The sequence below is a fragment of the Zalophus californianus genome, chromosome 1, assembly GCF_009762305.2.
Source record: "Zalophus californianus isolate mZalCal1 chromosome 1, mZalCal1.pri.v2, whole genome shotgun sequence".
Classification (NCBI taxonomy): Eukaryota; Metazoa; Chordata; class Mammalia; order Carnivora; family Otariidae; genus Zalophus; species Zalophus californianus.
In genome coordinates this window covers 214907726-214934074 of record NC_045595.1, presented here as the reverse complement: position 1 = coordinate 214934074, position 26349 = coordinate 214907726, and the positions used below count along the sequence as shown (strand labels likewise).

At 59.1% G+C, this 26349-nt stretch overlaps 1 protein-coding gene across 3 annotated transcripts; it reads left to right on the top strand.

Annotated features, from left to right (window-relative positions):
* The first annotated feature begins 674 nt into the window (after window positions 1-674).
* SLC19A1 (solute carrier family 19 member 1) lies at window positions 675-26335 on the top strand. 3 transcript variants are annotated; one of them, XR_003517960.2, is made up of 7 exons: window positions 675-802; window positions 6574-6805; window positions 10274-11027; window positions 11105-11297; window positions 13569-13710; window positions 21039-21200; window positions 23139-23270. XR_003517960.2 is itself a non-coding variant. In XM_027582975.2 (6 exons), the coding sequence occupies exons 2-6, from the start codon at window positions 6617-6619 to the stop codon at window positions 23379-23381; spliced, it is 1521 nt and encodes a 506-aa protein (XP_027438776.1). In that variant the 5' UTR covers window positions 675-802; window positions 6574-6616; the 3' UTR covers window positions 23382-26335. The 3 variants fall into 3 exon arrangements, 2 of the variants coding, with proteins under 2 accessions (XP_027438776.1, XP_027438777.1); XM_027582975.2 differs by lacking the exon at window positions 21039-21200 and having other exon boundaries at window positions 23139-26335; XM_027582976.2 differs by lacking the exons at window positions 675-802; window positions 21039-21200 and adding an exon at window positions 4620-4746 and having other exon boundaries at window positions 23139-26335.
* The last annotated feature ends 14 nt before the right edge of the window (window positions 26336-26349 follow it).

The window sequence follows — 26349 nt, the reverse complement described above, 5'->3', positions numbered from 1 at the left end:
GGGTCAGTGGCGGCTTCAGAGGAGCGTGGGAGGGGACAGGGGAACAGACCAGAGGGCTGCATGGGGGGCAGGGGGGGCAATCCAGTAGAGGCTCCCGGTGAGGTGGGGGTCAGAGGGACGGCCCAGAGGGGCTGCTGCGAGGGAGCGGATGGGCCAGTGGGGGCTGCATGGGGGCGGAGCGGGGAGAGGACAGTCCAGTGGAGGCTGCGGGCGAAGAAGGGGCAAGGGGATGGTCCGTAAGGGGCTCGGAACGGGGGGGGCGGGGGAGGCGGTCCAGTGGGGGCTGCATGGGGGTGGGGGAGGGGAGCGAGGGACAGTCTAGTGGTGGCTGCGGGCCGAGTGGTGCGGCAGATGGACGACCCGGCGGGGGACTGGGGCGTGGCGGGGGTGAGGAGACAGTCGAGAGGTGGCTGCAGAGGGGGCGGTATCGGGAGGGGCAGTCCAGTGGGGGCCGAGGCCGGGCCCGCAGACGCTCCGGGGGTGCGCCTGGGCCCTCACTGCGGCGCCCCCGCCCGCGCCACGAGGCGGCCGCGTGACCGGGGAGCGGCGAGGGGGCGGGCCGGCGCGGGGCGAGCGCGGGCCGTGTAGCCTGTGCTCGGGCGGGGGCGTGGTCGGGGGGCGTGACCGGGGGCGGGGCTCCACCGCCTTTCCCGGCAGCGCCCGCGGCCACGGGTCACTGTGTGTGCCGGGACGGCGCGTGCGCCCGGTTCTGGTGGGTCCCCGGCCCCCGCCACCAACGCGCCCCGAGGAGCGGACGCCGGCCGCCCAGATATTTCGCGACGCGAGCGCTGGGGGCAGCGGGGTGAGTGTGAGGTCACGGGCGGGGGACTGGGGGGTGCATGCATAAGGCGTGGGCACTGTCCGCGCGTGCAGGGCGCGCCTAGGGCGCACGGTGACCCGTTCCTCCCAGCGGTGGCCGTGGATCCCGCGTGCAGCGCGGCACCCTCGCCTCCGCCCGTGTAGGAGGGACTCGGGCTTCGCTCGCGAGCAGCCTACTGCTCCCCCGCCGCATTTCTCCCCGGCGCTCGCGGTGCGCGCACGCTCAGAACCCCCGGCGCGGCGGACTCACCTCCTGTCACTTCCGCACGGTCCGGGTAGTCGGGGGTCTGAGCGCCGCCCCGACCCTCGCCCATCACCCTCGGACTCCGGGTCCCTTACGCGGGATGGATAGGACCGCGTGCACTCGGTGCTGGTCCCCCCGCCCCGGCACCGTTCCCCGGCAGAACCACCCTGGCGCACGTGATCCTCCGGCGGGAAGGCGGGCGGCGGGGGATTCCCCAGCCACCCACGCGACCGGGTGGGCCCTTGACGCGCCTCCCAGTCCCGTGCCAGGGCCTTCGTTCGTCTCCCAACCTAGAGCTCTGTAGGTGTAGACTGACTTCATTTTTTGGAGGAGCGGTTGGAGCAGAGAGTGCTGGAGAGTGTCTGATAACTTGGGCACTGTGCTTGCAGTCCTTTCCTGAGTGGACCCAACATATCTGCAAGAGGAAACTGTCCCCAGAGATCCTGTGTGCTTTCCCCGGCCGAAACACTTGTCCTGGAGAGTCCAGGGTTGTGGCGCAGGCACGCTCGGTGTGTTCCTGGGGTTCTTTACTATGTCGGGGTGCCCAGCCCCAGCCGGCCTGGTCTGAGTACAAGTTAGAATCCAAGCCAGCTGAGAAATCCAGAATGCATCTAGAAAAAGCTGTTTTCCATTCCGCTTAAAGTGCAGGTGGGATTTTGGAGCTGCCACCCGGTTCCCTGCAAAGTGACAGGTGTTTGCTCTCTGCAAGGGAGCCTGGAGGGCCCAACTGCAGCCCAGGTGGAATCAGCAGAGCCAGAACTTTCTGGCCTCAGGGAACTGCCTCCCTCTGCAGGTCTGGGAGCCCAGAGCCCATGCCTGAGGGTTCCCGGATGGTGTCTCCCCCTGCTGCCTCTGGCTAGACTGCATTGCTCGTTGTTTGCATTCTCCTGACTTGGTGCTACTAATTCCTTTATTTTTGAGGGGGCTTTGGTGGATGTTAATAACGCCAGATATTACAATTATTGGTGCTGGGCAAAGGTGATCAACACCTCCCGGGTGTTTTAAACTTGTGGGTTGAGTGTCTACAGCAGTGATGGCCAGGGGGCTTAATTTTACTCTTTGGGACAGGGAACTGTGAAGTGATTTGGGGGGAGGGTGCAAGGGTTTTTCGTTTTTACTAAGAATGTAATGAACCTTCCTTGTCAACCTGGAAGAGTAGTAGCTGGTTTAAAATACAAAACAAGACAGGTGGTGTTGGGTTTTGTTTTGGTTTTGGGTCTCCAGGCTAACTAGGTTCTGGAGGGACAGAGCCAGTAGTAGCAGCTGATGCTGCGTACTTGCCCCCAGGACGGGTGCTGGAGGGTTGCGAGGAGGGGTCCCTGTGGGAACTGTTAGAACCTTCCCTGGGAGGCACGTGATGGGGTCCTCGGTTGTCTCCCTTGACTCTCTTGGTCGGCCGGTATTTCCTTTGCTTGCCCTGAAGAGGCCTGAGGTTGCATGGTGTTGGCCTGGGGTCAGCACACTTGCAGTCCAGGCCAGTCCTCCTGCCAGCCACCTGCCCTGAGCTTGGGCATCTCATTTGCCTTCTGGGCTGTTTCTGCACCTGTGAGTGTGCGATGGGGTCTCGCCACCTTCCCTTCCTGGAGGGTGAGCCTGGGAAGGGCCTCTGTGTTTAGAAGAGCAGTCTCTGTTTTTGAGAGAGGACTTTGAGTCATCGCCGTAGTGGCTGGCCTCCTGTCAGGGTTGGCGATTACACCCAGCTCAGGTGAGTTGAATAAACGGACCCGAGGCAGACAAAGTCCACTCCGAATGCAGGCAGGGCCCCAGCCTCGCTGGCTGAGACGGCTGGCTTCTGGGTCTGTTGGCCCTTTTCTTCGAACCTGAGTCCCTGGCATGGGTGGCCTCTCCTGGGGAAGCTGAGTAACGGCCGAGGCTGCCTGCCGTGCCCCGGGCTCGCAAACACACTGCTGCCGGGGTGCTCTACATTTTTTCCGTAGCAGCCCCTCTTAAAAACGGACTTCCAGTCAGACTCTGGAGTTTCGGCCCCTGTTTCTGTGTGGCAGCCAGTGCTCCAGGGATGGGGCCAAGCTACTCCCCATGACCCTGTCCTGCTGCCTGGCTCAGCTTGAGTGACCCGTTGTCCAGCCTGTTTCAGAAGTCTTTGGAAGTGCGCGTGCAACGGTGTTGACAGAAGTGTGGAAGTTCGCCTCAAAGATGCACATTCCAGAGAGGACACAGGCCTTGTGTCCCCAGGTGTCTTCTCGTTCAGATGAACTTTCTCACTGACCACCTCTCGCGGGCTCTTGCTGTAGCCCCCTGCAGTGCTAGCAGCCCCTCAGGGCCGGCCCATCCTTTCTGCTGGGAGACCACTGGGGGCACTTGAGCTGGGAGGGGTGACCAGAGGTCTGCTTTGCCACATGTGCCATGCCGTGGGACCTCTCATCTCGGGAATCTGGGAGCTGTCCATGAAGGGGAGGTCCAGGACTGTGACCCTCCCCCCACCCCAGCTGGAGGAGGGGCAGGTTTTCTAAGCAACACTCAGGAAGGATGTCCGAAGCAGAAATGCAGGTGCCCAATTTTGAAGGGTCTGGTACCTTCTGTGCTTCTCGGCGTTTTCTCTGCCATTTCTGGCATGGGGCGGGGTGAGGTTCGGGCCAGTCGTGGGGCAGTAAACGTGCTATTTATCCAGGGTGAGCATCTCCATTCATGATTTTGGAGAGCAGGTCCTGGGCGCCCGGGCTGAGGAGAGCTTGAGTTCCCCTTTCTGGTGCCCATGCAGTGGGCCGGAGGCCACGCTGCTCTTCCGAGGAGACTCCTGCTGGGAACTGGGGACCTCAGGTGCACTGGCCCTGCGGGGGAGCCCCGCGCCTGTGAATGGGCCACAAGTGTAGAGTGAACACAGTGTGGTCCCCAGAGGCGAGATGTGTGTGTGGGACACAGCCCAGGGCTCAGTGAGCTGTGGGGACACAGGGGCCCTTAGCATCATGTGATCAAAGAACAGGTGGCCCCAGAGGCTTGGGCTTCTCCCCAGCAGCGGGGGAGGCCTCTCCTTCGCTCCCACCATTATGAAATGTGTGGGGGGCTGGAGGACTGGGGGGGCTGGGGGATTAGGTCGTCCAGCTTGCCCCCTGCACTGGGCAGTGTTCCCCAGTTGCAGGGATGGAGCTGGGGGGTGGGCTGGGAGGGAAGGGCCCCCAGGAGTCCTCCTGGGTCACAACAGAGGTTGACCAGCCTCAAACCCCAGAAGGACAGGCATGCAGGGAGCCGCCCCAGGTGCTGGCCAGGGAGCTCACAGGGTAGGGGGAGTGTCTGCAGAGACAGTGACATTGCAGACACTCCCCCTACCTCTGTTGTGACCCTGGAGGACTCCTGGGGGCCCTTCTGAGCAGTGGTTGGGGGCGGGCTTGCCATGCTCCCTGGGAATACTGGATGTGGAGCTCTGCGTGTCCAGCCAGGAACCCTGAGGCAGTGTCTCCCGGGGGTCCTGTGCTCTTTCGCCGGCTCCGGCATGCCTGTGGGACGTGTTAGGGTGCAGAGTCCTGGGCCGTGGCCCAGACCTTCGGATAGCTGCGTAGGGCAGAGCCCAGAGCTGGAGTTTCTGACGGTTCTCGGTATAGTGTAAGAAGCACTCCTCCTCGGGTTCGGAAGCTGTAGGAGTCCAGGATACAGAACAGAAAAAGTTTGTGTGTTTGGTGCTGGCGTTTGAAGCTTCCGCCATCGCCCCACGATTCAGGGTACACCAGGTAAGGGAAGTTCCCATTGCTTCTGGAGAGGACACCTTTTGAACAGGAGGGCCGAGTCCTCAGGCTCCTGAGGAGGGAGGTGGGGGGTGGGGTGGGGTGGGGACCCACTCCCGGGGACCCCGGGCTTGGGTGGATTCTTGGCTGTTCACCCCATGCTGGAGAGCTTAGCTGGGTGGGTGTGGGGTTGCCCTGGCATCTAGGGAGTGTACCTTGGCGTGGGAAAGTGAGCTTGAGGGGAGTCTTCGGGCTGGCGGTGCACCCTGAGGTGTGAGTGCTTCTGGCTGTGGCAGGCCCTGGGGCCCTCCCTTCCGTTTGTGCAAGCTCCCAGTGGGTTTGCAAAAGTGAGTACCAGAGTCTGTCCTCAGGAGCCCTTGGCCTGCGTCCCTGATTTGACAGTTTCCTGCAGGGGCCCCAGAAGGTGGGAACAGTCCTGCTCATTGGGCCGCAGTTCACTTTGCTGAGGCCCCAGGCCTGGTGTGAGGACTCCATCTGCCATCCATGGTCCTGGGTAGGGAGGGGGTCCTCTGCAGTCCCCTGGCTTTTCTGGGCCTCATCCTGGGAAGAGTGTGGGAGCACTTCCTGCTGGGACACCATCTGAGCTGCACGTGCTAGGAATCTGGTGGCTTTTCCTTGGGGTCCCTGGACCCGCCAAGCCCTGCAAAGCTGGCCCCACATCTTGGGAACTTTTTGTGCCCACTGCTGGGAATTGGCGGGGGTTTCTCCACAGGTCCTCTTGGCACGGGCTTCACCTGACACAATTCATGGCTGCTTGCTTTTGACTTAACTCTTTAAAAAGGAACTTTGTATCAATGCCATAAATGCAGAAAACCAGTATCACTTGACATATAGAAACAGTAACAGAGATAAACAGTGGAAACGTGGCGAGTAGATCTGATCCCTGGCCCTCTGTTAGAATGCGTTTAGTGGGTTTTGGAAGGGTGCTGTTCACACCTGCATCAAAGGGAGCCTTCTGGACGGAGAGTTCTCCGCATGTGACCTAGTGGTCTGAGTAATGCTTCTTCTGGCTCTACCCAAAGTGCCCCTGGGTAAGGCTGCCCTTAGGGGACACAGGGCTGGACAGGGCCACCTGGCAGCCCACGCCTCTAGCTCCTTCTCTTTAGGGGAGCCTCAGGGGCTGCCAGGGTCATGAGCCTTAAGGTCTGGGCCTCTGTCCCATGCGGTCCCTTCTGTCACCTTGTCACCCCATCCCCGGAGGCTCCTGCCCTCCTCACCCACAGTCAGCTTTACCGGCAAACCCCATCTGCCACGTCCCCAGCCACGTCCCCAGCCTTGTGCATGGAGTCCCCCCACCTGAGATTTGACGGGACGGCACGCCCAGGTTGCAGTTGGGGCCACCAGCCACCCTCGCTGTGGCCAGCTGTGTGCCTGGCGCCCCAGCAGGACTCTTCAGCCCATACGCTCTGAGCCATCTCGGGGCCAGGTGACCCTCTAGTAGCTCTAGCTGGGTGCGTGACACCAGCTGCACCCCTGGGACCTCTCCTGGGGAGGGATTCGTGCCCAGCCCATAGCCACAGCCACCCCACTGGGAGCTCTTGAGATGACTGTGCCTGAAAGCCTGGACTTTAAGTTGTGTTTGGTTTGAGTTGATTGATATTTAAGGAGCCCCCGTGGGTGGTGGGGGGTGGGGTGCAACAACCCTGCTGGCTCCTGGAGGTGGTGACAGGCTAGGCCGCATGGGCCCCCTCCCCGTGTGGGTGTGGACATTGAATCCTGACGACATGAGAGAGCACTGGAGTGTCTGGGGAGGAGGGGGGGGCGGTCTGAGGGCTGTTGGTGGGCTGCCCTGACCCTGGGCTCATCTTCCAGGAACGTCATCGTCTTGTCCGGGGCGCCGGGGGGCCTGGGCAGCATGGTGCCCTCCAGCCAGGAGGCGGAGAAGCAGATGCCCGCAGAGCCGGGGCAGGACCTTGAGCTCAAGTCCTGGAGGTGTCTGGTGTTCTATCTGTGTTTCTACGGCTTCATGGCGCAGTTGCGGCCCGGGGAGAGCTTCATCACACCCTACCTCTTGGGCCCCGATAAGAACTTCACACGGGAACAGGTGCATGGGCACGGCCTGCGGGGGGTGGGGGGGTGGGCATGGGTCTGCGGTTGGGGGGGGGTCTTGGGCACGGCCTGCGGGGGGGGCGGGTGTGGGCAGGGGCACTCCCCAGCCTGAGAGCAGTGGAGCCTGCCAGGTTAGGTGGCTGTGTGGTGTGAGGGGTCCTGCCCCCTAACCCCCAAAGGGGCACCTTCACACGAGGGCCAGACTCTGACTTCCTAACCAGGCCAAAGAGTGAGGGCAGCCGCAGAGGGGTCCTCATCTGCTGAGGGTCTGAGGGAAGAGTGCGGGGAATCGCAAGGGCTCACCTGGTGGGCAGGCTTGCTTCCAGCAGAGACCTAACAGCCATATGCCTGAAGAGAGGACCAAGGAATTTACTCCATGGGAAGGACAAAGATCTGGTTGAAACTTGACTAGTAGCTTCTACCCTGGGGCCATAGAGGAGCGAAAGCAGCAACGGGTTTTATCCCTAGTGCTTTCCTTATCTGAGGAACAAAAGAGCCGAAGGGCTGTTGGTAGATAAAATGCACCGACAGGGACAGGCCTTCTGTCCCGGGCTTCTGTCCGAGCTCAGGTCCCCACCCCACTCCTGCCCCGGAGCCTGGCCCCAGGCTGGCTCTGCCTGTGCTCCCTGGCCCAGCTCAGCCCCCGCCCTCAGCCTCCCGTCCCCTCCAGCGTGTCCCTGGGTCCCACTGAGCTGCTGGATTTTTCTGGGAGGCCCTGCTTTTCTCTGAGAGGCTGACCCCTCCCCCTGGCAGACCTTGGAATTCTTAAGTTCTCTGGAGTTGCTGTGCAAATGAGGCCTGACCCTCGAGGGCCCTATGGGGTGGGGGTGGGGGCGCTGGCTGTGTCTGACACCTGCAGGCGAGCGCGGGGTCTCCCCACCGCGCTGCCCGGGGACACTTGTCCACACCCGGTCAGGCTGCTCTGACCTCAGCACACTCTAGGGGCTGAACTGCAGGTTCCCCTCGTGCTTAGGCAGCGGCCAGTTTGTTGCCCCCGAGGGAAATGCTGCTTCAGGTGTCTAGGGCACAGCCGTGCGCGGGTCCGGTGCGCGGGCCTGGTGCGCAGGCTTGGACTCCCGTTCCAGTGGCTGGCTTCACGCTTCCCTCACCGGCCGCGGTTGGCACCGCCGAGTCTCTGCCCATCTGATAGCCGTCGGGAGCCGGCTTGCTGTCGGCGTGTATTCCTTTGGTGTGTGTGGCCCGGCCTGGCTGTCACCTGGCCGTCACCGTGCTTGCTGGGCCAGCCTCCACATCGTCCTGTGGGGCTGTCTGCCTCGGGCTTGCCCTGGGGGATCAGACTGCCTGTGTGTCACCTATTTCTCCCGGTGCTGGCGCTCCAGCAGGACACAGTGGTCCCCTCACTGTGCTCATGGTGTCCTGTTACGGGGGGTTTTAAGTGTTGGTCCCGCCAGACTGTCCTTCATGCTTCTTTGCTGAGGACGCCTGTCCTCCCTGCCTTAGCGAGTGCCTCGGGGAGGGGTCGGCTTGCTCTGTACCTTCAGGCGATGATTCCCTTACCCCACGCTGCCTGGGCTGAGTCCTGTGGGGCTGCGCCCACGGGGAGCCCCCATCCAGATCTGCGCCCAGCACTCCTCACAGGGCTGGCCCCACCTGTCGCCCGTCAGCGCTGGGATCAGGTGCCCTTCTTAGGGAAGGCCCCTGCCCTGCCCCTGCCCTGCCCTCAGGCGGGACCCAGCGCCCATCCAGGTGCTGCCAGGGATCGGGCTCTCGCGCTTGCTCCTGGATTTTGGGTCCCCTCGTCCCACTCCTGAGAACACACTCTGCATCCTTCCTGCCCTTCCCGTGGCTCTGGCCCCCACCCCAGTTGTCTTGGCTGCTCTGGGGCCCAGCCGAGCCTGCCCATTCAGAGAAGCAGCTGCCCTGAAGCTACCTGGATCCGGATCCGGGCGCGGTTCCCGGGTTTCGCCCGTCAGCCTGGACCTGGCCTGTCCACACACTAGGCTGTTGGGAAGGCATCCAGGCAACACTAGGCTCAGGCCAGTAGGAGGCTGTCCTTGTGCCAGTGCTGGGCCACTTGACGGATGTCACCTGCCCCAGGACTTTGTAGGTGCCCACTCCCTAGTACCTTCCAAGTGTGACATGGGTCAGCCCTTTGCCTGCCAAGCCCATTGAGGATGCAGGCGGGAGGAGGAAGGGAGTAGGAGGAAGAAGCAGGGGAGTGGGGGGAGGAGGAGGAGGAAGCAGGGGAGTGGGGGGAGGAGGAGAGGGGAGGAGGAGGAGGAAGCAGGGGAGTGGAGGGAGGAGGCAGGGGAGTGGGGGAAGGAGGGAGGAGGAGGAGGAAGCAGGGGAGTGGGGGGAGGAGGAGAGGGGAGGAGGAGGAGGAAGCAGGGGAGTGGGGGGAGGAGGAGAGGGGAGTGGGGGAAGGAGGGAGGAAGAGGAGGAGGAAGCAGGGGAGTGGAGGGAGGAGGCAGGGGAGTGGGGGGAGGAGGGAGGAAGAGGAGGAGGAAGCAGGGGAGTGGGGGGAGGAGGGGAGGTGGGGGGCCGGTTGGTCCTCCTGCCTCTCTGGCCCCTTGGGCTCTGGTGGCTAGCCATTTGTCCAGAGATGTCGTAACTGAGGGGCTATTTGATGCTCCTGGACACCACGCCCACTGTCTGGGCCTCTGGACACAACCCTAGAAGCGCTGTCACACTTGTCCGGGACCACCTGGGGCACCCCCTGGGCGGGCAGGGCTGCACACACCTGTGGGTGAAGGCCGAGGTGCTGGGGTCCACCCCGTCACCCAGAGGCTGGTAGGTGGTGGGCGCAGCACAGCCCCACTGTGGACCCGAGGCTGCTCTGCGGGCCTCGGTTTCTTTACGTGGGGCCTTGGAGCCCGCTAGCTCTTGGGGCTGAGGGCCGCCCGGGCTGGCTTAGGTGGTTCCGTGGCCCGAGTCACAGTTAGCGCCCTGAGTCAGTGGGTCCCCAGAGAGGCCGCGACCTCAGAGGGCCCAGCTGTGCCCACCCCGGAGGATCCGAGCCGTGGCCAGAGCCCCTTGGCAGGGTCTGGTGGGGTTGGGTACAGGGCTTCCCTCGTGGTGGCCCTGTGGCCTGGGGCCCTGTGAGGCTGGCAGTGGGTGGCCTCACTCTGCACACAGGCGTGGCCCTCCTGTGGCCTCTCCGCTCCTGTCCCCTTTCCCTTGTGGTGTCTGCTCTGTGAAACCTGTTGCCAGAGGCCTTTGCTCCCGGGGCTACCGCAGTTGTGTTGCCGAGAGCGTAAGTCGGTCACGCTGTCAGCGACAGGAGAAACCACGTCACGTTTCCTCTCGTGAAAGCACACAAACCCGATCAGCACATGTCACCGCGCCATTCGTGACCGTTCGCGAGGTGGTCCCGGCATTGCGTGGGCCATGTCCTTACCGCGGGATGCCTGCACGGTCCCGACGGCGCTGAGCCTGTAGGACCTGGTAGCGCGGGGGGATGCGGACACCGTGACCCCGGTGTCACCGGCCTGCTGTCCCCCAGGTCACCAACGAGATCACGCCGGTGCTGTCTTACTGCTACCTGGTGGTGCTGGTGCCCGTGTTCCTGCTCACCGACTACCTGCGATACAAGCCGGTGCTGGTGCTGCAGAGCCTGAGCTACATCTCCGTGTGGCTCCTGCTGTTGCTGGGCCGCTCCGTGCCGCACATGCAGCTCATGGAGCTTTTCTACAGCATCACCATGGCCGCCCGCATCGCCTACTCCTCCTACATCTTCTCGCTCGTGCGCCCCGCCCGCTACCAGCGCATGGCCAGCTACTCGCGCGCGGCCACGCTGCTGGGTGTCTTCACCAGCTCCGTGCTGGGCCAGCTGCTCGTCACCGTGGGCAGGGTGTCCTTCTCCACGCTCAACTACATCTCGCTCGGCCTCCTTGCCTTCAGCCTGGTCCTCGCCCTCTTCCTGAAGCGCCCCAGACGCAGCCTCTTCTTCAACCGTGACGCCCCTGTGTGCCGCGGGGCCGCGCCCTCCGAGCTGGATCGCATGAACCCGGACGCCAAGCTGGGCCGGGCGCTGCTGGAGGCCTGGCGGGACTGGACCCTGGTGCGCATGCTCCGGGAGCTGGGGGACAACCTGCGGTCGCCGCAGCTCCGCCTCTGGTCCCTCTGGTGGGTCTTCAACTCGGCCGCCTACTACCTGATCGTCTACTACGTGCACATCCTGTGGAACGTGGTCCACCCCACCACGGACTCCACCTCAGTCTACAACGGGGGGGCGGACGCTGCGTCCACCCTGCTCGGTAGGCCCCCGGCTCCACCGACCACGCCCGCCCTGCCTACCCCCCCAGGACGGCGGTGACGTGTCCTGTCTCCCCAGGTGCCATCACCTCGTTCTCTGCGGGCTTCGTGAAGGTCCACTGGGCGCTGTGGGCGAAGCTGGTCATCGCGGGCGTGACGGCGGCGCAGGCTGCGCTGGTCTTTCTCATGTACAGTACCAACAACATCTGGCTGTGCTACGTGGCCTTTGTGCTCTTCCGTGGTGCCTACCAGTTCCTGGTGCCCATCGCCACGTGAGTTGACCTGAGTGGGTGACTGTGTGAGGCCACAGTCTGGGAGGCCACTGAAGTGTCAGAGCCCAGAGCCAGGCAGTGGCGGGCAGCTGGGGGGCACACACCTTCCTCTTGCCATTTGGGGATGGACAGACCATCCGCATGTGTACAGAGGCCTCCCTTCCAGAGTGTTCCGTGGGGAGCAGAAGGGGCGTGTGCACGCAGTGCTGAGCTCGTCCGGGGTGTGCACTCGTGTCGGGAGGAGTGGTGGACCCGGGGTGCTCTCCTTTGGGCCTAGTTGTCCCTGTCCACAGCACAGCCCGTCCTGGCTTCCGTGACCCTGAGCTTGGTCCACGTGCTGTCCCCTCTGCTTCTCCCATGGAGGCTGCTTGGTGTCCACAGTCACCAGCCCTTGTGGAGTCCTTCCTCCCAGCTCCCTCCCCTGTTTTCCAGGCCCCAAGCAGTGCTGTGGGCCCGTCTCGGTGCACGAGGCCTTTCTTGTCCCCTCCCATCGCAGGGCAGTGACGCACGCACGGCCAGGGAGTGACCAGGTGGCCCAGCTTGCCGGCCGCCCAGGGCTGTCCTGATGCCCTCACATTCCTCACACCTCTGGGGACTCCCCTCTGTCTGCCCAAGGATGTCCCCAGAGCTGTCCTCCAGCCCACATGTGCTTTCCAGAACCTTCTCTAGCCCACGTCCTGCTTGCTGCTAAGATCCTCTGTGTGCTCCTTCAAATTGACCCTTCCACGAAGCTGATGCCACACGTGTTCATACCACACACACTCACGTCACACGTGCCCACGTTACATGCACGTAGGGGCCTCCCTCCCTGTGCCTCCCGCAACCAGCAGGTGGGCCTGCTCTGTCACCCTCCAGGGAGGGTGGGGGGCCCTCCTGGTCACCCTGAGTCACACATCTGTCCCCACTGCTTCCTGAGCTCAGGCGGCATCCCCAGGCCTGACTCTCCGCTTCCCGTGGCTTCCCTGCTTCCTGCCACACCATACCCTCTCTCAGCCGGCAGACATCCCAGAAACATTTCTTGGCACATGCCCCCTGTCCTGTCACCAGGATGTAGGCAGGTATAGAGGAGAGAACAGGTGCCTCCTCCCACCCGAGGCCTCGCTGCTGGCATTCAGGTGTCTGGCCTGACGTGACCTGGAGCTCGTCCCTCTGCCTCCTGCCCTGTCCACTTTGCTGTGGGGCTCAGTGTCACAACGCGGGCGTAACCGGGCTCTTGCTGATGCCATGCAGCTGGGCCCCAGTTGACGGCAGCGGTGTGTGTGGTATTTTCCTATGGCGGCCCTGAGATCAACATCCTCTTACCGACACTTCTTTCTCCGAATCAGGATGATGGCCTCAGGTGGATCCCAGAAGGGACCTGGCCAGGCGGGGCATGTGCTTTGGAAAGGGGGTGTTGATAGATAGCGGGAAGTGCGTGGTGGCCCTGCAGGCCCGCTGGCTTTCCCACAGGGACAGCGGGGCTGGCTCCTCCCCGGTGTGAGCGGCCTGTTTGTTCTGCGGGTTCTCTACTGCGTCAGCCGAATGTGCTCGGAGCCTTGTGCCGTGTCCACTGGCACGGCTCGGTTTGCTCCTGCTCAGGGTTGTGGAGACCACGGGGGACACGAGGAGGGGTGGCGTGGCATTCTGCCGTGCCGGGGACGTGGCCCGGTGTGGGTTTCCCTTGGACCTCTGCCTGACGCGCGTTCTCTCGCTCCGCGTGCTCCTCAGAAGGGGTCACGGAAGCCCAGTGGGTCGGCCTTGCTCCCACCCCAGACCCCAGCACAGCGGAGCCCCTCGGCCTCTGTCATCCCCTTGGAAGGCTTCTTGGGTATGTTTGCTCCTTCACTTTTCAGAGCTCTAGAGTATTTCCTGTCCAGTTACTCGTTTTTAGAGGCGCTTTGGGGATTTCAATGGGAATACCCTCACATGTCCGTGTCTCTGCAGAGGACCGGAGCTTGAGTGCACGGTCACTCCTGCTTTCATCGTTGCTCGCTGTCCTGTTCCTAATCTATGAAGTCTTCAACGAAGAACGACCGTGCTTCTAGAACCCTCCTCATGATGCTCTGCCCGTTCTCATGAGGATGACCATCTCTGCCCCAGAATTACCAGGAGACGTTTTGAACATCCTCCTGGGGGTGCATCTTGTCCTTGGTCTCAGATTCACAGAGCCTGGGGCATGTGCCCAGGAGCGGCGGGTGGCCTGGATGCCGGGAGGGACTTGCCGAGTCCCCTTTGTACTGGGGTGCTTCTCGTTGCCCTGCTGAGTCTCACCCTGGCCGCTTTCCCGTTCAGTTTTCAGATTGCGTCTTCTCTCTCTAAAGAGCTCTGTGCCCTGGTCTTCGGAGTCAACACATTCCTTGCCACCGTCCTCAAGACCATCATCACCCTCATTGTTTCTGACAAGCGGGGTCTGGGCCTCCCAGTCCACTCACAGGTGAGCCCATTTCAGCCTCACTGCCTGGGGGACGGGAGCGTCTGGCCAGAGGCATCTCCCACTCCATGGGTCTGGGACTGTAGGTCCGCACTGGGGGGTGGGGAGTTGTGCACAGGGTGGGCTGGGCATTTCTGGCCAGACACTCAGACTGGAGCGGAGCAGAGATGGAAGGGGCAGCCGGATGCCCTCTGGCCTCTGAGGCCGGCCCAGGTGCAGTCCCCTCTGGAGGAGCTCTGACCAGCCCCCGTGCTCCCCATGCTGGCTGATGTCCCAGGAAGGATGGAGGCGTGGCCGCGAGCCCTTTCCTTGTGTGGTTGCAGCGCACTGCCCTCCTGTTAGATCTCTGCCCTTCTGTCAGCACCTGTCACACCCACGCCCTGGCTCACGTGCCAGCTATCTGCTCCATGCAGGACAGGAAAGTCAAGCCGGTGGGGTGCCTGCTGGCTCCTCTCCGGTCCCTCCCCTCGTCCAACCCTGAGGGCGTTCTCTGCTGAGCAGAGCTTGAAAGTTCCTGTTCCTGGGAGGTTGGGGGACACTCACACATGGGACTCTGGGTGGTCTCAGCCACGGCAGGACCTGTCCAGGCCAGCTGGAGTTAGCCCGAGGTCGGGCATGCAGGAGGGATGGTAACCAGGCCCCTGGGTCCATGCCCTCAGCCTGGGGGCTTGCGGCCTCCATCTGCCTGGAGCCCGGACCTCCCTGGGCTTGGTGGGCTCCACAGACAAGTCCCGACCTCTGTCTGAGGGAGCTGAGTTGGCCCTTCTCTGGTGACCGCAGAGCTGACCCGGAGGAGGTGCTGGGCAGGGCACCTCCTGCCCTGTCTCTTGTTCAGAGACTGGCCTGTGGAGTTTGGAAGTGCCCTTGGGGAGAAGGAGGTCTGAACCACGTGCTCATGTCTGCAGGCTTCTGCAGGGCCCCCCGGGCTGAGCTCTGGGACTGTCCAGCCCGAGCAGGATTGGCAGAGCCCCCCACGTGGATGAGTGTGCAGTTGCACCCACGGGGTGGGCGAGAGGGGCTGGGGGTGCGGCTGGACCCGGGGGTGGGCAGCCTGGGAGCCTCCCCCGGAAGCAGCAGCTTGGCAGGAGAGCACCCTTGGCCCCAGAACTTCCCATGGAGCCTTGCCTGGCAGCAGCACCCAGGAGGAGCCCCCAGTTGATCCCCTCCGGGCAGCGGGTTGTTAGTGTGGATGGGCAGAGGCCCGTCTCAGTTCCCAGAGGGCTCAGTGGACCCAGCCCATGGTGGCTCTGACCTGCCTGTGGACACCGACCTCAGGTCACTGCCCCTGTTGATGGCCCTGTTCTGCCTGGCGGGCCAGGGGCAGTGTGCCTAGAAGCCAGGCGCTGCCCCGGGGCCCATGGCTGGGTATTACTGGTGGGGGCTTCCCCAGGGGCTGGGCCTTCCCATGTGGTGGCTCCCGGGTCAAGGGGAGAGAAAAATCCGTGAGATTTTCTCTAGCTAGTTTCATTTCCCAGTTAAATAAATCTAGAAGTGGGTTGGTTAGTTTGTGATTAGAAATGCTGATGGGATCCACAGGGAAAGTAGCCCCTGCTCATCTTGCTCACTTTCCCTGTTTACAGTCTGTGTATCTCTTCATGTCATCCCGAGTGCTCTTGACTTTAAAATTAAAACAGCAAAAATGGGCATATTGGGAATGACAAAGAATTGCAATTCAGGACAAGCAAAACCATAGGCAAGTCTGACCCATAAAGGAGAGGGACATATTTTATGGGGAAGAAGGAGGAAGTTGGGAGGGGTTGTTTTGAACGAAAGTCTACTGGAGAAAAGCAAGAGTTCAGGGTGATGACGGTTTCTCGGTTTCTCAGTTTCCCGATGGCCGAGTTGCAGGGGTGGCTGATGTCTTGTAGGAGATTCCGTGAACTTCCGCTGTTGGGGCCTGTCGCGGGTGATTCTCTCCTGCGGAGGTTCCTCTGTGGGGTCTGTGATTGGCCATTCTTCCTGTGATTGGGGTTGAGTGGCAGGGCCCCCTCCCAGCCTCCAGACTCCGCTTGGCTGAGGTTTACCTTCATTAATTCTCACCGTGTTGAGAGGGAGCGGCATTCAGGCTCGAGACTCGTGGGAACCAGGACACAGTAAGTGGGGAGCTGGCCTGGGTTTGCTTATTTTTTTTTTTTTTTAAAGATTTTATTTATTTGAGAGAGAGAGACAGACATAGCAAGAGACAGCATGAGCGGGGTGGAGAGGGAGAAGCAGGCTCCCCGCGGAGCAGGGATTCTGATGCGGGGCTCAATCCCAGGACCCTGGGATCATGACCTGAGCTGAAGCCAGACGCTTAATGACGGAGCTACCCAGGCGCCCTGGGTTTGCTTGTTTTTTAAGTTATGCTTTTTATTTTTCATTAACCGTACATTCGTATGCAGTGTTCGAGGTAACACAGACCCACACCTCTTCCCACTTTCCCTGCTGGTCACGCCCTGCGGGGCAGCGTCGCTCTGGGGGGCTGACTTTACACAGGCAAGAGCGAGAAGGCTCCGCCCGCAGGGCCCTGCTCCGGTCGTTCCCAGCCACGCCCCTGACCCCAACCCTACAGTCCCTCCACCATTTTTGTGTCTTCTCCTTTCAACAGTGTCCCTTAAGTGGAATCGTGGTCTCTCACCTGTGGGATGGGCTTTCTCAGCTCGCTCTCCTTGAGATCCACGTGGGTCACCATGCGTGTGCGTGCGTGTGTGTGCGTGCGTGTGTGTGTGTCTGTCTCTCCCACTGTCCGTCACCGTGTCCGTTGGGTGGTGGACACGGCTGTTGTACCTGCTCCCCGTGAAGGAGTCTGGGTTCCCAGCTTTTGGCTTTTGTGAATAACGGTGCTTTGAACATTGCACGTAGGTCTTCATTTGTCTGGGACGAGTGCCCAGAGGAGCCAGTGCTGACCCCTGTGGCGGTTGCGTGGTTTTTAAGGAGCCCCCAACCTGTTTCCCCGGTGGCTGCCCTGTTCGGCATTTCTGCCAGCAGATACAAGAAAGCCAGTTGCCCAGATCCTCAGGAGTTCTGGTGTCATCCCTGTTTTTCACTGAGCGTCTGCCTGGCATGGGGCGGTGCTTGTTTGTGGTCCCGTTCGCATCCCCCTGCTGGCGCCAGTGACGCTCTGCCCTCATGTGCCAGCTGCACGTCGCCTGGTGAGGCGGTCCCTCACTCTGCTCCGTTTCCTCGTTGCATGGCTCGTTTCCTCACTCTTGAGTTTTGAGCATTGTTTGTATGTTGTAGGTCCCAGGTCTTTGTTGGATTTATACCGGACCCTTGAACGACACGGTTTGAACTACACAGGTCCACGTATGCGTAGACTTTTTTCAACATATAGAGCACTATAGATGTGTTTTCTTTGTGATTTTCTTAGTATTTTCTGTAGCTTACTGTATTGTAAGAATACGATATGTAATGTGTATATTAACGGTGTGTTAATCGTGTTATTAGTAGGGCTTCCAGTCAACAGTAAGTTACTAGTAGTTAAGTTTTGGGGGAGTCAGAAGTTACACGTGGCACGCCCAGCCCCTACATTTTTCAAGGGTCAGCTGTACACGGTCCGTATGCATTCTCTGAAGCTTGTTCTTCTATCCAGACGGCTTTTGCAGAGCAAAAGGTTTTAATTTTGGTGAGGTCTGATTCACCTGTTTCTCCCTTTATGGATCTGGGTTTTGGTGCAAAGCGTAAGAACTTTTTGTATAAGCCAGGTTCTTGAAGATTTCCCCAACATCTTTTTTAAAGTTTTATAGTTTGGGGGTGCCGGGCTGGCTCAGTTGGAAGAGCATGCGAACTCTTGATCTGGGGGTTATGTGTTTGAGCCCCACATTGGGTATAGAGATTACTAAAATAAATAAAAAACAAAAAATGTAAATGGGGCACCTGGGTGGCTCAGTCGGTTAAGCCTCCAACTCTTGATTTCAGCTCAGGTCATGATCTCAGGGTCGTGAGATTGAGTCCCACATTGGGCTCCATGCTGGGTTTGGGACCTGCTTAAGATTCTCTCTCCCTCTGCTCCTTCTCCCCCTAAAAAACAAAATACAAAAAACAAAAGAAACATGAAGCTTTGCAGTTATACACTGAAGTCTGTGATCCATTCTGAGTTGATTTTTTATGAGGTATGAGGTTTCCATCAGGGCTGCTTCTGTCTGTGGACATCCGGTCGCTCCAGTACTCTTGTTGAAAAGAGTGTCTTTTTCTCTGTTGAGTTCCTGCTGCACCTGTGTCACAATCGAGTGGTGCACATCTGCGTGAGTCTGTTTCTGGGTTCTCCTCCTGCTCTGCTGTCACTGCAGTGTCCTGCCTTCCAGACATATGGGAAGCTCTGAAATTGGGCAGACCGATTCCTTCAGCTTTGAAATGTTTCTTCAGAATTGTTTCAGCTGTTTCTTTGCCTTTCCATGTAAATTTTAGAGTAATTTTGTCTACCTACAAAATTCTTGCTGGGATTTTGCTAGGGGTTGCAGTAAGCCCATGTCGTTTCTGGGAGAATGGGCATCTTTACTCTGTCGAGCCTTCTAGTCTGTGAACGTGGTGCATCTCTCCACTTATTTAGAACTTTCTTGATTTCTTTCAGCATTTTGTAGTTCTCAAAGTGAAAGTATTGTACCTGCTATGTTAGATTTACACCTGAGTATTTCCTTGTTTTTTCGGCAATTGTGAATGATACTGTATTTTTAATTTTAGTGTCTACATTTGCCTGCTGGGGCCGCCATATCAGAATACCAGAGACCCAGTGGCTTAAATAGAATTTGTTTTTCACAGTCCTGGAAGCTAGAAGTCTGAGATCAAGGTGTGAGCAGGGCTGGTTCCTCCTGAGGAACTTGGTGGTGTGTAGACATCGTCTTCTGTGTCCTCACGTGGCCTTTTCTCTGTGTGTGCCATATCTGGTGTCTCTCTCTCCTTCTAAGGGTACCAGTCCGGTTGGAATAGGGTCCACTGTTAGGACCCCTTTTGACCTTAATCATCTCCTTGAAGGCCTTATCTCCAAATACAGTCACACTGGGGGTGGGGCTTTCACAAGTGAATTTTGGGAGGGACACAATTCACTTCATAGCAGTATCTCTACAGACACATAGACGTTTCTGAATATATAGAAATACAGTTGACACTTGAGTGTTAGTCTTGTACAGTCTTGCTGAGGCCATCTATTAGTTCTAGGACGTTTTGGTCTTCATATGTTTTATATTTCCTGGTCTTGCCTTCCTGTGGCTGGCTCAACTTTCTCTTTATTATTTCCTTCTACATGCTTCACATTTCTATTGTTCATCTTTTTCTAGGTTCTTGAGATGGGAGCTTAGATTAATGACGAGACTTCTTTTCTGACATTTGCATTTTAGTGCTATGCATTTCCCTCCCAGTACTGCTTTAGCTGTATCCCACAGATTGGTGTGTTGCATTTTCATTTTTGTTCGTTCCAGTGTATTTTCTGATCTCTTGAGACTTTCTCTTTGACCTATAATTATTTCAGAGGCTTTTGTTTAGTTTCCAAGTGTTTCGAGATTTTCCTGTATTTTTTGTTGCTGATTTCTATTTTCAGAGAATACAGTCTATCTGATTTCAGTCCTTTGAAATTGGTTGAGGTTTGTTTTATGGCCCAGGATGTGGTCTGTCTTGTTATATGTTACGTGGACCCTCGAAAGGGCTGTGAATTCTGCTGTTGTTGGGTAGAGTGTTTTATAAATTCCAGTTAGATCCTGTTATTGATGGTGTTGTTAATTTGTTCTCTATCCTTGTGATTTTTGTCTCGTTCCATTGTTGAGAGAGGGGTGTTGGCATCTCCATCTTTGTGATTTGGTTATTTCTCCTTTCAGTGCCATCATGTTTTTGCTTCACGTTTATAGCTCTTTTGTTTGTTGCATGTGCCTTGGGAATTGCTGTGTGTGTTTCGATGAATTGAGCTTTTGGTCATTATGGAATGGAATGTCCTTCTCTGCCTCTGGTCATTTTCTTTTCTCTGAAGTCTGCTTTACCTGGTATCAACATAACCACTCCTGTTTTCCTTTAATTAATGTTTGTGTGATATAGTCTCTTTTACCCCTTGTTACCTGACTGTATTGTTATATTTGAAATGAGTTTCTTGTAGACCACATAGGGTTGAGTCATGTTTTTTCATCTATTCTGCCAACATCTGTCTTAATAAGTGGTGAATTTAGACCATTTATAGTTAGTGTAACTATCGATGTGTTAGAGTTTATGCTGCCATACCATTTTTGCTTTTCTTCTATTGTTTATACATTCTTTAGAATTTTATTTTGGTTTATCTGTTGTGTTTTTTGAGTATATCTCTTAGTGTAGCTTTTTTAATGGTAACTTTATGTGTTAAATGACTGGTCTGAGTGAAGTATGGAAATCTTACATCTTACTATGTCATTCTGCCTTCCACTGTCAATGGTACTGTTGTCTTAAGTGTTTTCTTTATGTACCAGTACCGCCACATGAGACAGGGTTCTGACTTTTGCTTTAACTATCAAACATTTAGAAGATTCTAGAGGAGAAGGAAAGTCTTCCATTTACCCATGATTTGGCTCACTGTGTTCTTTCTCTTTCCTGTTGGTCCAGGGATTCTTCTTTATGATTTCCTTTCTGTTTAGAGCACCTCCTTTAAGCCATTCTTTTAGGGTAGGTCTGCTGGTGACAAATTTTTCTCTTTTTCCTTCTTCTGAGAGTGTCTTGATTTCCTTTTCATTTCTAAAGATTATTTACTGGATATAGGCTTCTACGTTGATAGTTTTTTCTTTTAACTTTGAAAAATGTGTCCCTTCCTGGCGGTCTTCATAGTTTCTGATGAAAAATCCACTGTTTTTCCCTTAAGGTGTCACTTTTTTCTGCCTGCTTTCACGATTTTTTCCTTTTTCTTTGCCTTTTGCTTTCAGAAGTTTAAATACAGTGTGTTGGCCTAGTTTTCTTTGGGTTTGTCCAGTTTGTGGTTCCCTCAGTGTCTCAAATCTGTAGGTTTATGTCTCTTACCAAATTAGGGGAGTTTTCAGCCACTATTTCCTGAAGTACTTTTCCAGCCCCAACCTCTTTCTTTTTGTGGGATTCCCATGACACAGCGTCACATCTTCTGGAATAAAAGGGAATGAGGCTCTGCTTATGACTTTTCTCTCTGTTCAGACTTGGTGATTTCTGTTGTCCCAGCTTCCAGTTCATTGATTGTTTTCTCTGTCTCATCTGTTCTGCTGTTGAGGAGTTTTTAGCTTGGTTATGGCATTTTCAGTTCTGTTCTGTATCTCTTCTTCTTTTCTTGGATGTTTTCATCTGTTCCTAGTGTGTTACTGCTTGTTGAAGCATTTTCATCTTGGTGGCTCTAAAGTCTTTCTCCAATAATATTAACATCTGCATCATGATTCCGTTAGAGATCATTGTGGTTCTAAGTATGCTGAGTGAGTGACTGAACCCTGGACATTTCGGATATTATGTTACGAGATCTGGATCTAACTGAAACCTTCCAGTGTAACTGGCTTCTCCTGACGCTGCTCTACAGAGGAAGTTGGGAACATGCACGTTCTTACAGCCAGGTAACAGGCTCCCCACTCAGCTCTCCTGACCGAAGGGTGGATGGGGGGGGGCCCCTTATTACTGCTGGTTGGGGATGGGAGTTCCAGCTCCCCACATGGCCTCCAGCCTCCCGCAGTTAGGGGCAGGGGTGCCTTGTTATTGCTTCCCACAAGGCCTCCAGTGACACCACTGGGTATGGGGTGTTCTTGCTGCTGCTGGGTTGATGGTGAGAGTCCTCACTCTGCAGGGCAGGGAGTTGGGGGTTATTATCACCTGGTGAGAGTGAAAGTCCAGGCTTTCTGTGTGGTCCCTACTGCGGTAAACTTTCCAGCTCCCCACTGTGCCTTCACCACCACCACCGGCAGGAGGCATGGCACCTGGCTAGAGTCTGGGTAGTGAGGGTGGGGTCTGGTTGGAGTCTGGATAGTGAGGGTGGGGTCCGGTTAGAGTCTGGGGAGTGAGGGTGGGGTCCGGTTGGAGTCTGGGGAGTGAGGGTGGGGTCCGGTTGGAGTCTGGGGAGTGAGGGTGGGGTCCGGTTGGAGTCTGGGGAGTGAGGGTGGGGTCCGGTTGGAGTCTGGGGAGTGAGGGTGGGGTCCGGTTGGAGTCTGGGGAGTGAGGGTGGGGTCCGGTTGGAGTCTGGGGAGTGAGGGTGGGGTCCGGTTGGAGTCTGGGGAGTGAGGGTGGGGTCCGGTTGGAGTCTGGGGAGTGAGGGTGGGGTCCGGTTGGAGTCTGGGGAGTGAGGGTGGGGTCCGGTTGGAGTCTGGGGAGTGAGGGTGGGGTCCGGTTGGAGTCTGGGGAGTGAGGGTGGGGTCCGGTTGGAGTCTGGGGAGTGAGGGTGGGGTCCGGTTGGAGTCTGGGGAGTGAGGGTGGGGTCCGGTTGGAGTCTGGGGAGTGAGGGTGGGGTCCGGTTGGAGTCTGGGGAGTGAGGGTGGGGTCCGGTTGGAGTCTGGGGAGTGAGGGTGGGGTCCGGTTAGAGTCTGGGGAGTGAGGGTGGGGTCCGGTTGGAGTCCAGTGGCTCCGCTCTGTCAGGTCCCTGCCCTGGGCTGTCCCTCTCCTCGTCCTTTGGCCAGAAAGAACGGCTTTTGTTGGTTTTTTTCCCTTCATCAGCTGGCTTTTCTGGATTGCTGGTTTCTTCAGATCTAAAAATAAACACAGGGCAAAGGTTAAAAAACTCAGGGGCCACGTTGCTGTGTTCTCGGCCTGCAGCGTCCTGCTGGTGTGCCACCCCCCACCTCTCTCGGTTACCTTCTTACCTGAGTTGTGTGTGTAGCGTCCAGGGTTCTAGCCATAGTTGGGGGAGGAACAGAGAAGACACTCAGCTCTATCCCCCTGGAAGCAGAGTCCTTGAGGGTTCAATTGCCAGTGTTGCTTGTAAAGAGAGGCTTTCCTGGAAGGCAGCAGCAGGAGGCCTGCGGGGAGCAGAGTGCCGCGGTCTTGGGCAGGACTCACGCCTGGTCTGGCCCGCAGATGCGGGAGACCCCCCAGCACCGCCCGCCCCACGGTCGCGAGGATTAGGAGGGATGTATGCAGCTGCACCTGTCCCTGGGGCAGGAACCGGCGTGGTGCTCAGGGCTGTGCACACACAGATGTCCTCAAGCCCCCGGCAGCCGTGGGAACTTGACCTGCAAAGGGAAGCACATGTTTGTTGTAAAACAGAGTGAGCAGAGCCTCTTGGGGTGGGTCACAGAGGCCACACCGTACAGGAAACGTGCCAGGGTTCTGTGGGAAAGCGGCGGGAGCCCCCCCAGGGCTGCGCCAGCTGTGGCCTGCAGGGGGCCAGAGGGTGGGCCTTGCCCCCTGTGGGACTTGCTCCTGGGCTGCCCCCTGAGCGCCCACCCCCACCCCTGCAGTGTTCCCGTCGCCTCCACAGGAGGAGGGAGACCCAGGGAGGACTCCCCTGCCCCTCCCGGGCCGAGCTCATCCCTCCCAAACCCGCCCCTGCCCCCTCTCTGTTGTAGTTTCTTGTCTACTTCGCATACTTCCTGGTGCTGTTTGGTGTCTACCTCTTGGGGGCCGTGCTGGTGGTCCTGCAGCGCTTCCGGGCCAGCCGCCGTGCGCCCCAGCCCCCAGAGCTGAGCCCTGCCAAGGAGAAGGCCATGCAGATGCTGAGCGAACAGGAGGGCGGCCTCAGCAGCCTACAGCCCGAGGCCCTGCCACTGGCCTCCCAGGAGCAGAACCAGCAGCCCGAGGCCAAAGCCTGACCCTTTGACACCAGAGGCCACGCGCCAGCATCCTCCACATCCTGGGGCCTTGGCATCTCAGAACGGACGCCCCCTCCGCGCCTCCACAGGTGGCCTGCCCCTTGGTGTCAGCAATCCAGGTTTCTGGCCTCGTCCACATTACAGGGTTCGGATTGTGGAGCCAGTGGTGACCAGCGGGGACCCTTCATGGTACCTCCCTGTGACCTGCACCTCGGGGGCAGCCTGCCTCAGGAGGGGCCTTGGCTTGTCCTGCAGTGGCCCAAGGACGGTGCCCCTCCGCCCTGCTTGGTGCTCTGGTCCTGTCCCCCACCCACACGTGGTGGGCAGTGGGGATTCACACGCCCACCAGGCCTCCCCGCCATCTCCCCCCACCCTGGGAAGCAGGCCCTGCTCGTCTCTGGGGACCAGTGACTGGGACGGGGACTCGGGCTCCCGCACTGCGGGGCTGGGAGCCCCGATTTCTGTGGACTGTGGCTCAGTTGTCCAGGTACTTGCTTTAGATGATGTTGTTCCTTTTTTTTAAAAAAATTGACCTACACGAGAAACCTTAATGGGCCCCTGTTTCTGTGGGAGAAGCTGGACACTGCCCAGTGGCGGGCCCTTCTGTCAGGTGCACGCGGGGACGCTGGGGTCCCCGGAGCCCCACTTCTCCCCGGGCCCTGCACTGTCCTGCCCGTTTCTGAAGTGAGGTAACGCTGACCTACCTCACCGGGGACTGTGGGTGGCCTGGGGCCGCTCGCGTGCCAGCCCAGACGGACCGTCCGAGTGCACCTCCGCCGGGTGTGAGCGCCTGTTGTGTCCCTTCCGAGCTGCACGGTCTGCTCTCCCTGAAGGGGATTAACCCCCAAGCCCCAAGCGTGGAGGGCCTTCTGATCCTGTACTAGCCAGGCCTGGGGGGGGGGTAGGGGCAGGGAGGGGGACCCCTCCCTGCCCCTGCCCCTGTCCCCCCACAGGCAGGGACCCACTCCAGGCCCACAGGTCCTTGGGCTGAGCACAGCCCTTCCTACAACTCCCGTGGTCTGGAGCAGCGCCCGCGCTCCCTGGGACCGGAGGGAAGGGGGCTGCTTGGAGCCATCCTGGCAGGGAGCGGTCGGAAGGACACGCCTGGCCGGGGATGGGCTGCCGGAGCCTGCGGGGGGAGCCCTGGAGGCCGCCGTGAGGATGGAGGCCACTGTGCGGGGAGGCCGGGCATCCACACGCACTCACCGTGGCGCCCCGTGGACCCTGTGAGGAGGGGGCAGCGCTGTTCCCCGTCCGAGCTCAGAGATCTAGCAGGACTGGGTGGGTGGAGGGGGTGAGTGTCACCTCTGGTCCCTGAGCACATGACACAGGGCCCTGCTGTGCGCCCCCGCCCTGGGACTCCCCTGCCCTGCGAACCCTCCCGTCAGTGGCCGCCCGGCCGCCTGGCCTCAGCCGGTTCCACACGCAGCAGCAGCTGCAGGGAGAACGCGGGTGCAGGGCGCAGACCACCTGTGCGGCCTGGGAGCGAGAGCCTGTGAGGGCTGCCGGCCCCCCGGGGAGGCTCGGGAGAGGAGAAGGGTTTGGGGCCGTGGCAGCGTCCATCTGCACCTGTGTGCGGCCGCTCACGCCCACCTGTGCGTACACCTGTGCTCCCGCCGCACGAGCCACCGGCAGGGGTGAGGGCTCCGGGGCATCTGTCACATGATCACGAAGGCTGCCTGCAAACCCAGTGTCCGGGTAAAAGGCCATCTTTATTTGGAGCCTGTTTGGAAACCACGTTACTCCTGTGGTTTCCAGCGCGCAGGCCGCAGAGCTGCGGCGGCTGGGGGCTTGCCCATCACCCTTCCAGCATGGCCACCCGTGGAGGAGGGGCCTCTGACGTCTTCCCCAGATGCTCGGGTGCACCTCAGAATGTCCTGTGCTCCCTCCACGTCACGTGGCCGCCTCTTTCTTGGGCTCAGCGAGGCAGGCCCCCTGGGAGGGGATTCCTGGCCGGGGCAGGTGTGGCCTATTTGCCTCTGGATTTTTTTTTTTTAAGATTTCATTTATTTTACTAGAGAGCACGAGCAGGGTGGGGGCGTGGGGGAGGGGCAGAGGAGCCCGACAACGACGTGGGACTCGATCCCAGGACCCCGAGATCATGACCTGAGCCGAAGGCAGAGGCTTCACCGACGGAGCCCCCAGGCGCCCCACCTCTGTGGATGTTTGAACTTCATGTCCTGCGAAGATGAACCGGGACCCTGGCCCTGGGCTCAGCAGGCAGGAGTTCTGGCCAGGGACCCGGGGATGGGGAGCAGCTGTGAGCCCGGTTAGAAGAGACTGGGCAGGGGCTGGGCCCCAGGACGGGATGCTGCTATCCCTGGGTTGTGGGCCCCTCAAAACTCCTAGCATGGGGGCGTCTGGCTGGCTCAGTTGTTAGAGCTCTTGATCTCAGGGTCATGGGTGTGAGCCCCACCTTGGGGGTAGAGATTACTTAAGAAAAACTCCCCAAAGGCCCTGGCTGGGCTGAGCTCCACGCTGGGTGTGAGCTCATGGGTCCCTTGGGAAGCCAGTGTGGGACAGAGAGCTGAAGGTGGGCCCCATGTGCAGGGCTGCGGACGGAGCCACCAGCCCATGGTGGTGTTGGAACAAGGGCCAGAGCCTGGGGGGCCCTGGGGTCTGCAGTGGGAAGACACGCTGATTTGGGGAACTGCCCTGACCTGGGGGTGGCCAAGGAGAGGTGGCCACACCCTGCGCCCCTGGCCTGAGCCGCCCCAACAGCTCACAGCTGGGGAACGAGGGCTCATTACAGCTTGTGCAGCCCCTGGGCCAGGTCCAGAGGAAGGGAGGCCCGCAGGAAGCCGAATCAGCACCTGTGGGGGCCACGGAAGGCCGCAGGGGCACCCCACCCCCTGGGATAGTGAGTTCCCTTGCCGTGGCCAGGGTCTACCCCCTGGTCTGATTGGGGCCCAGAGGGAAGGGGACAGGGCCCTGTGTGAGGAGGGGAGGGGCGCAAGAGAGTCCTGGC

Excerpts from the sequence above, each read along its gene's own strand:
- SLC19A1 (XM_027582975.2), top strand. The coding sequence starts at position 6,617 with ATGGTGCCCTCCAGCCAGGAGGCGGAGAAGCAGATGCCCGCAGAGCCG. Across the intron at positions 6,806-10,273 it reads AGAACTTCACACGGGAACAG|GTCACCAACGAGATCACGCC; the intron begins GTGCATGGGCAC and ends GCTGTCCCCCAG. Across the intron at positions 11,298-13,568 it reads TTCCTGGTGCCCATCGCCAC|TTTTCAGATTGCGTCTTCTC; the intron begins GTGAGTTGACCT and ends TTTCCCGTTCAG.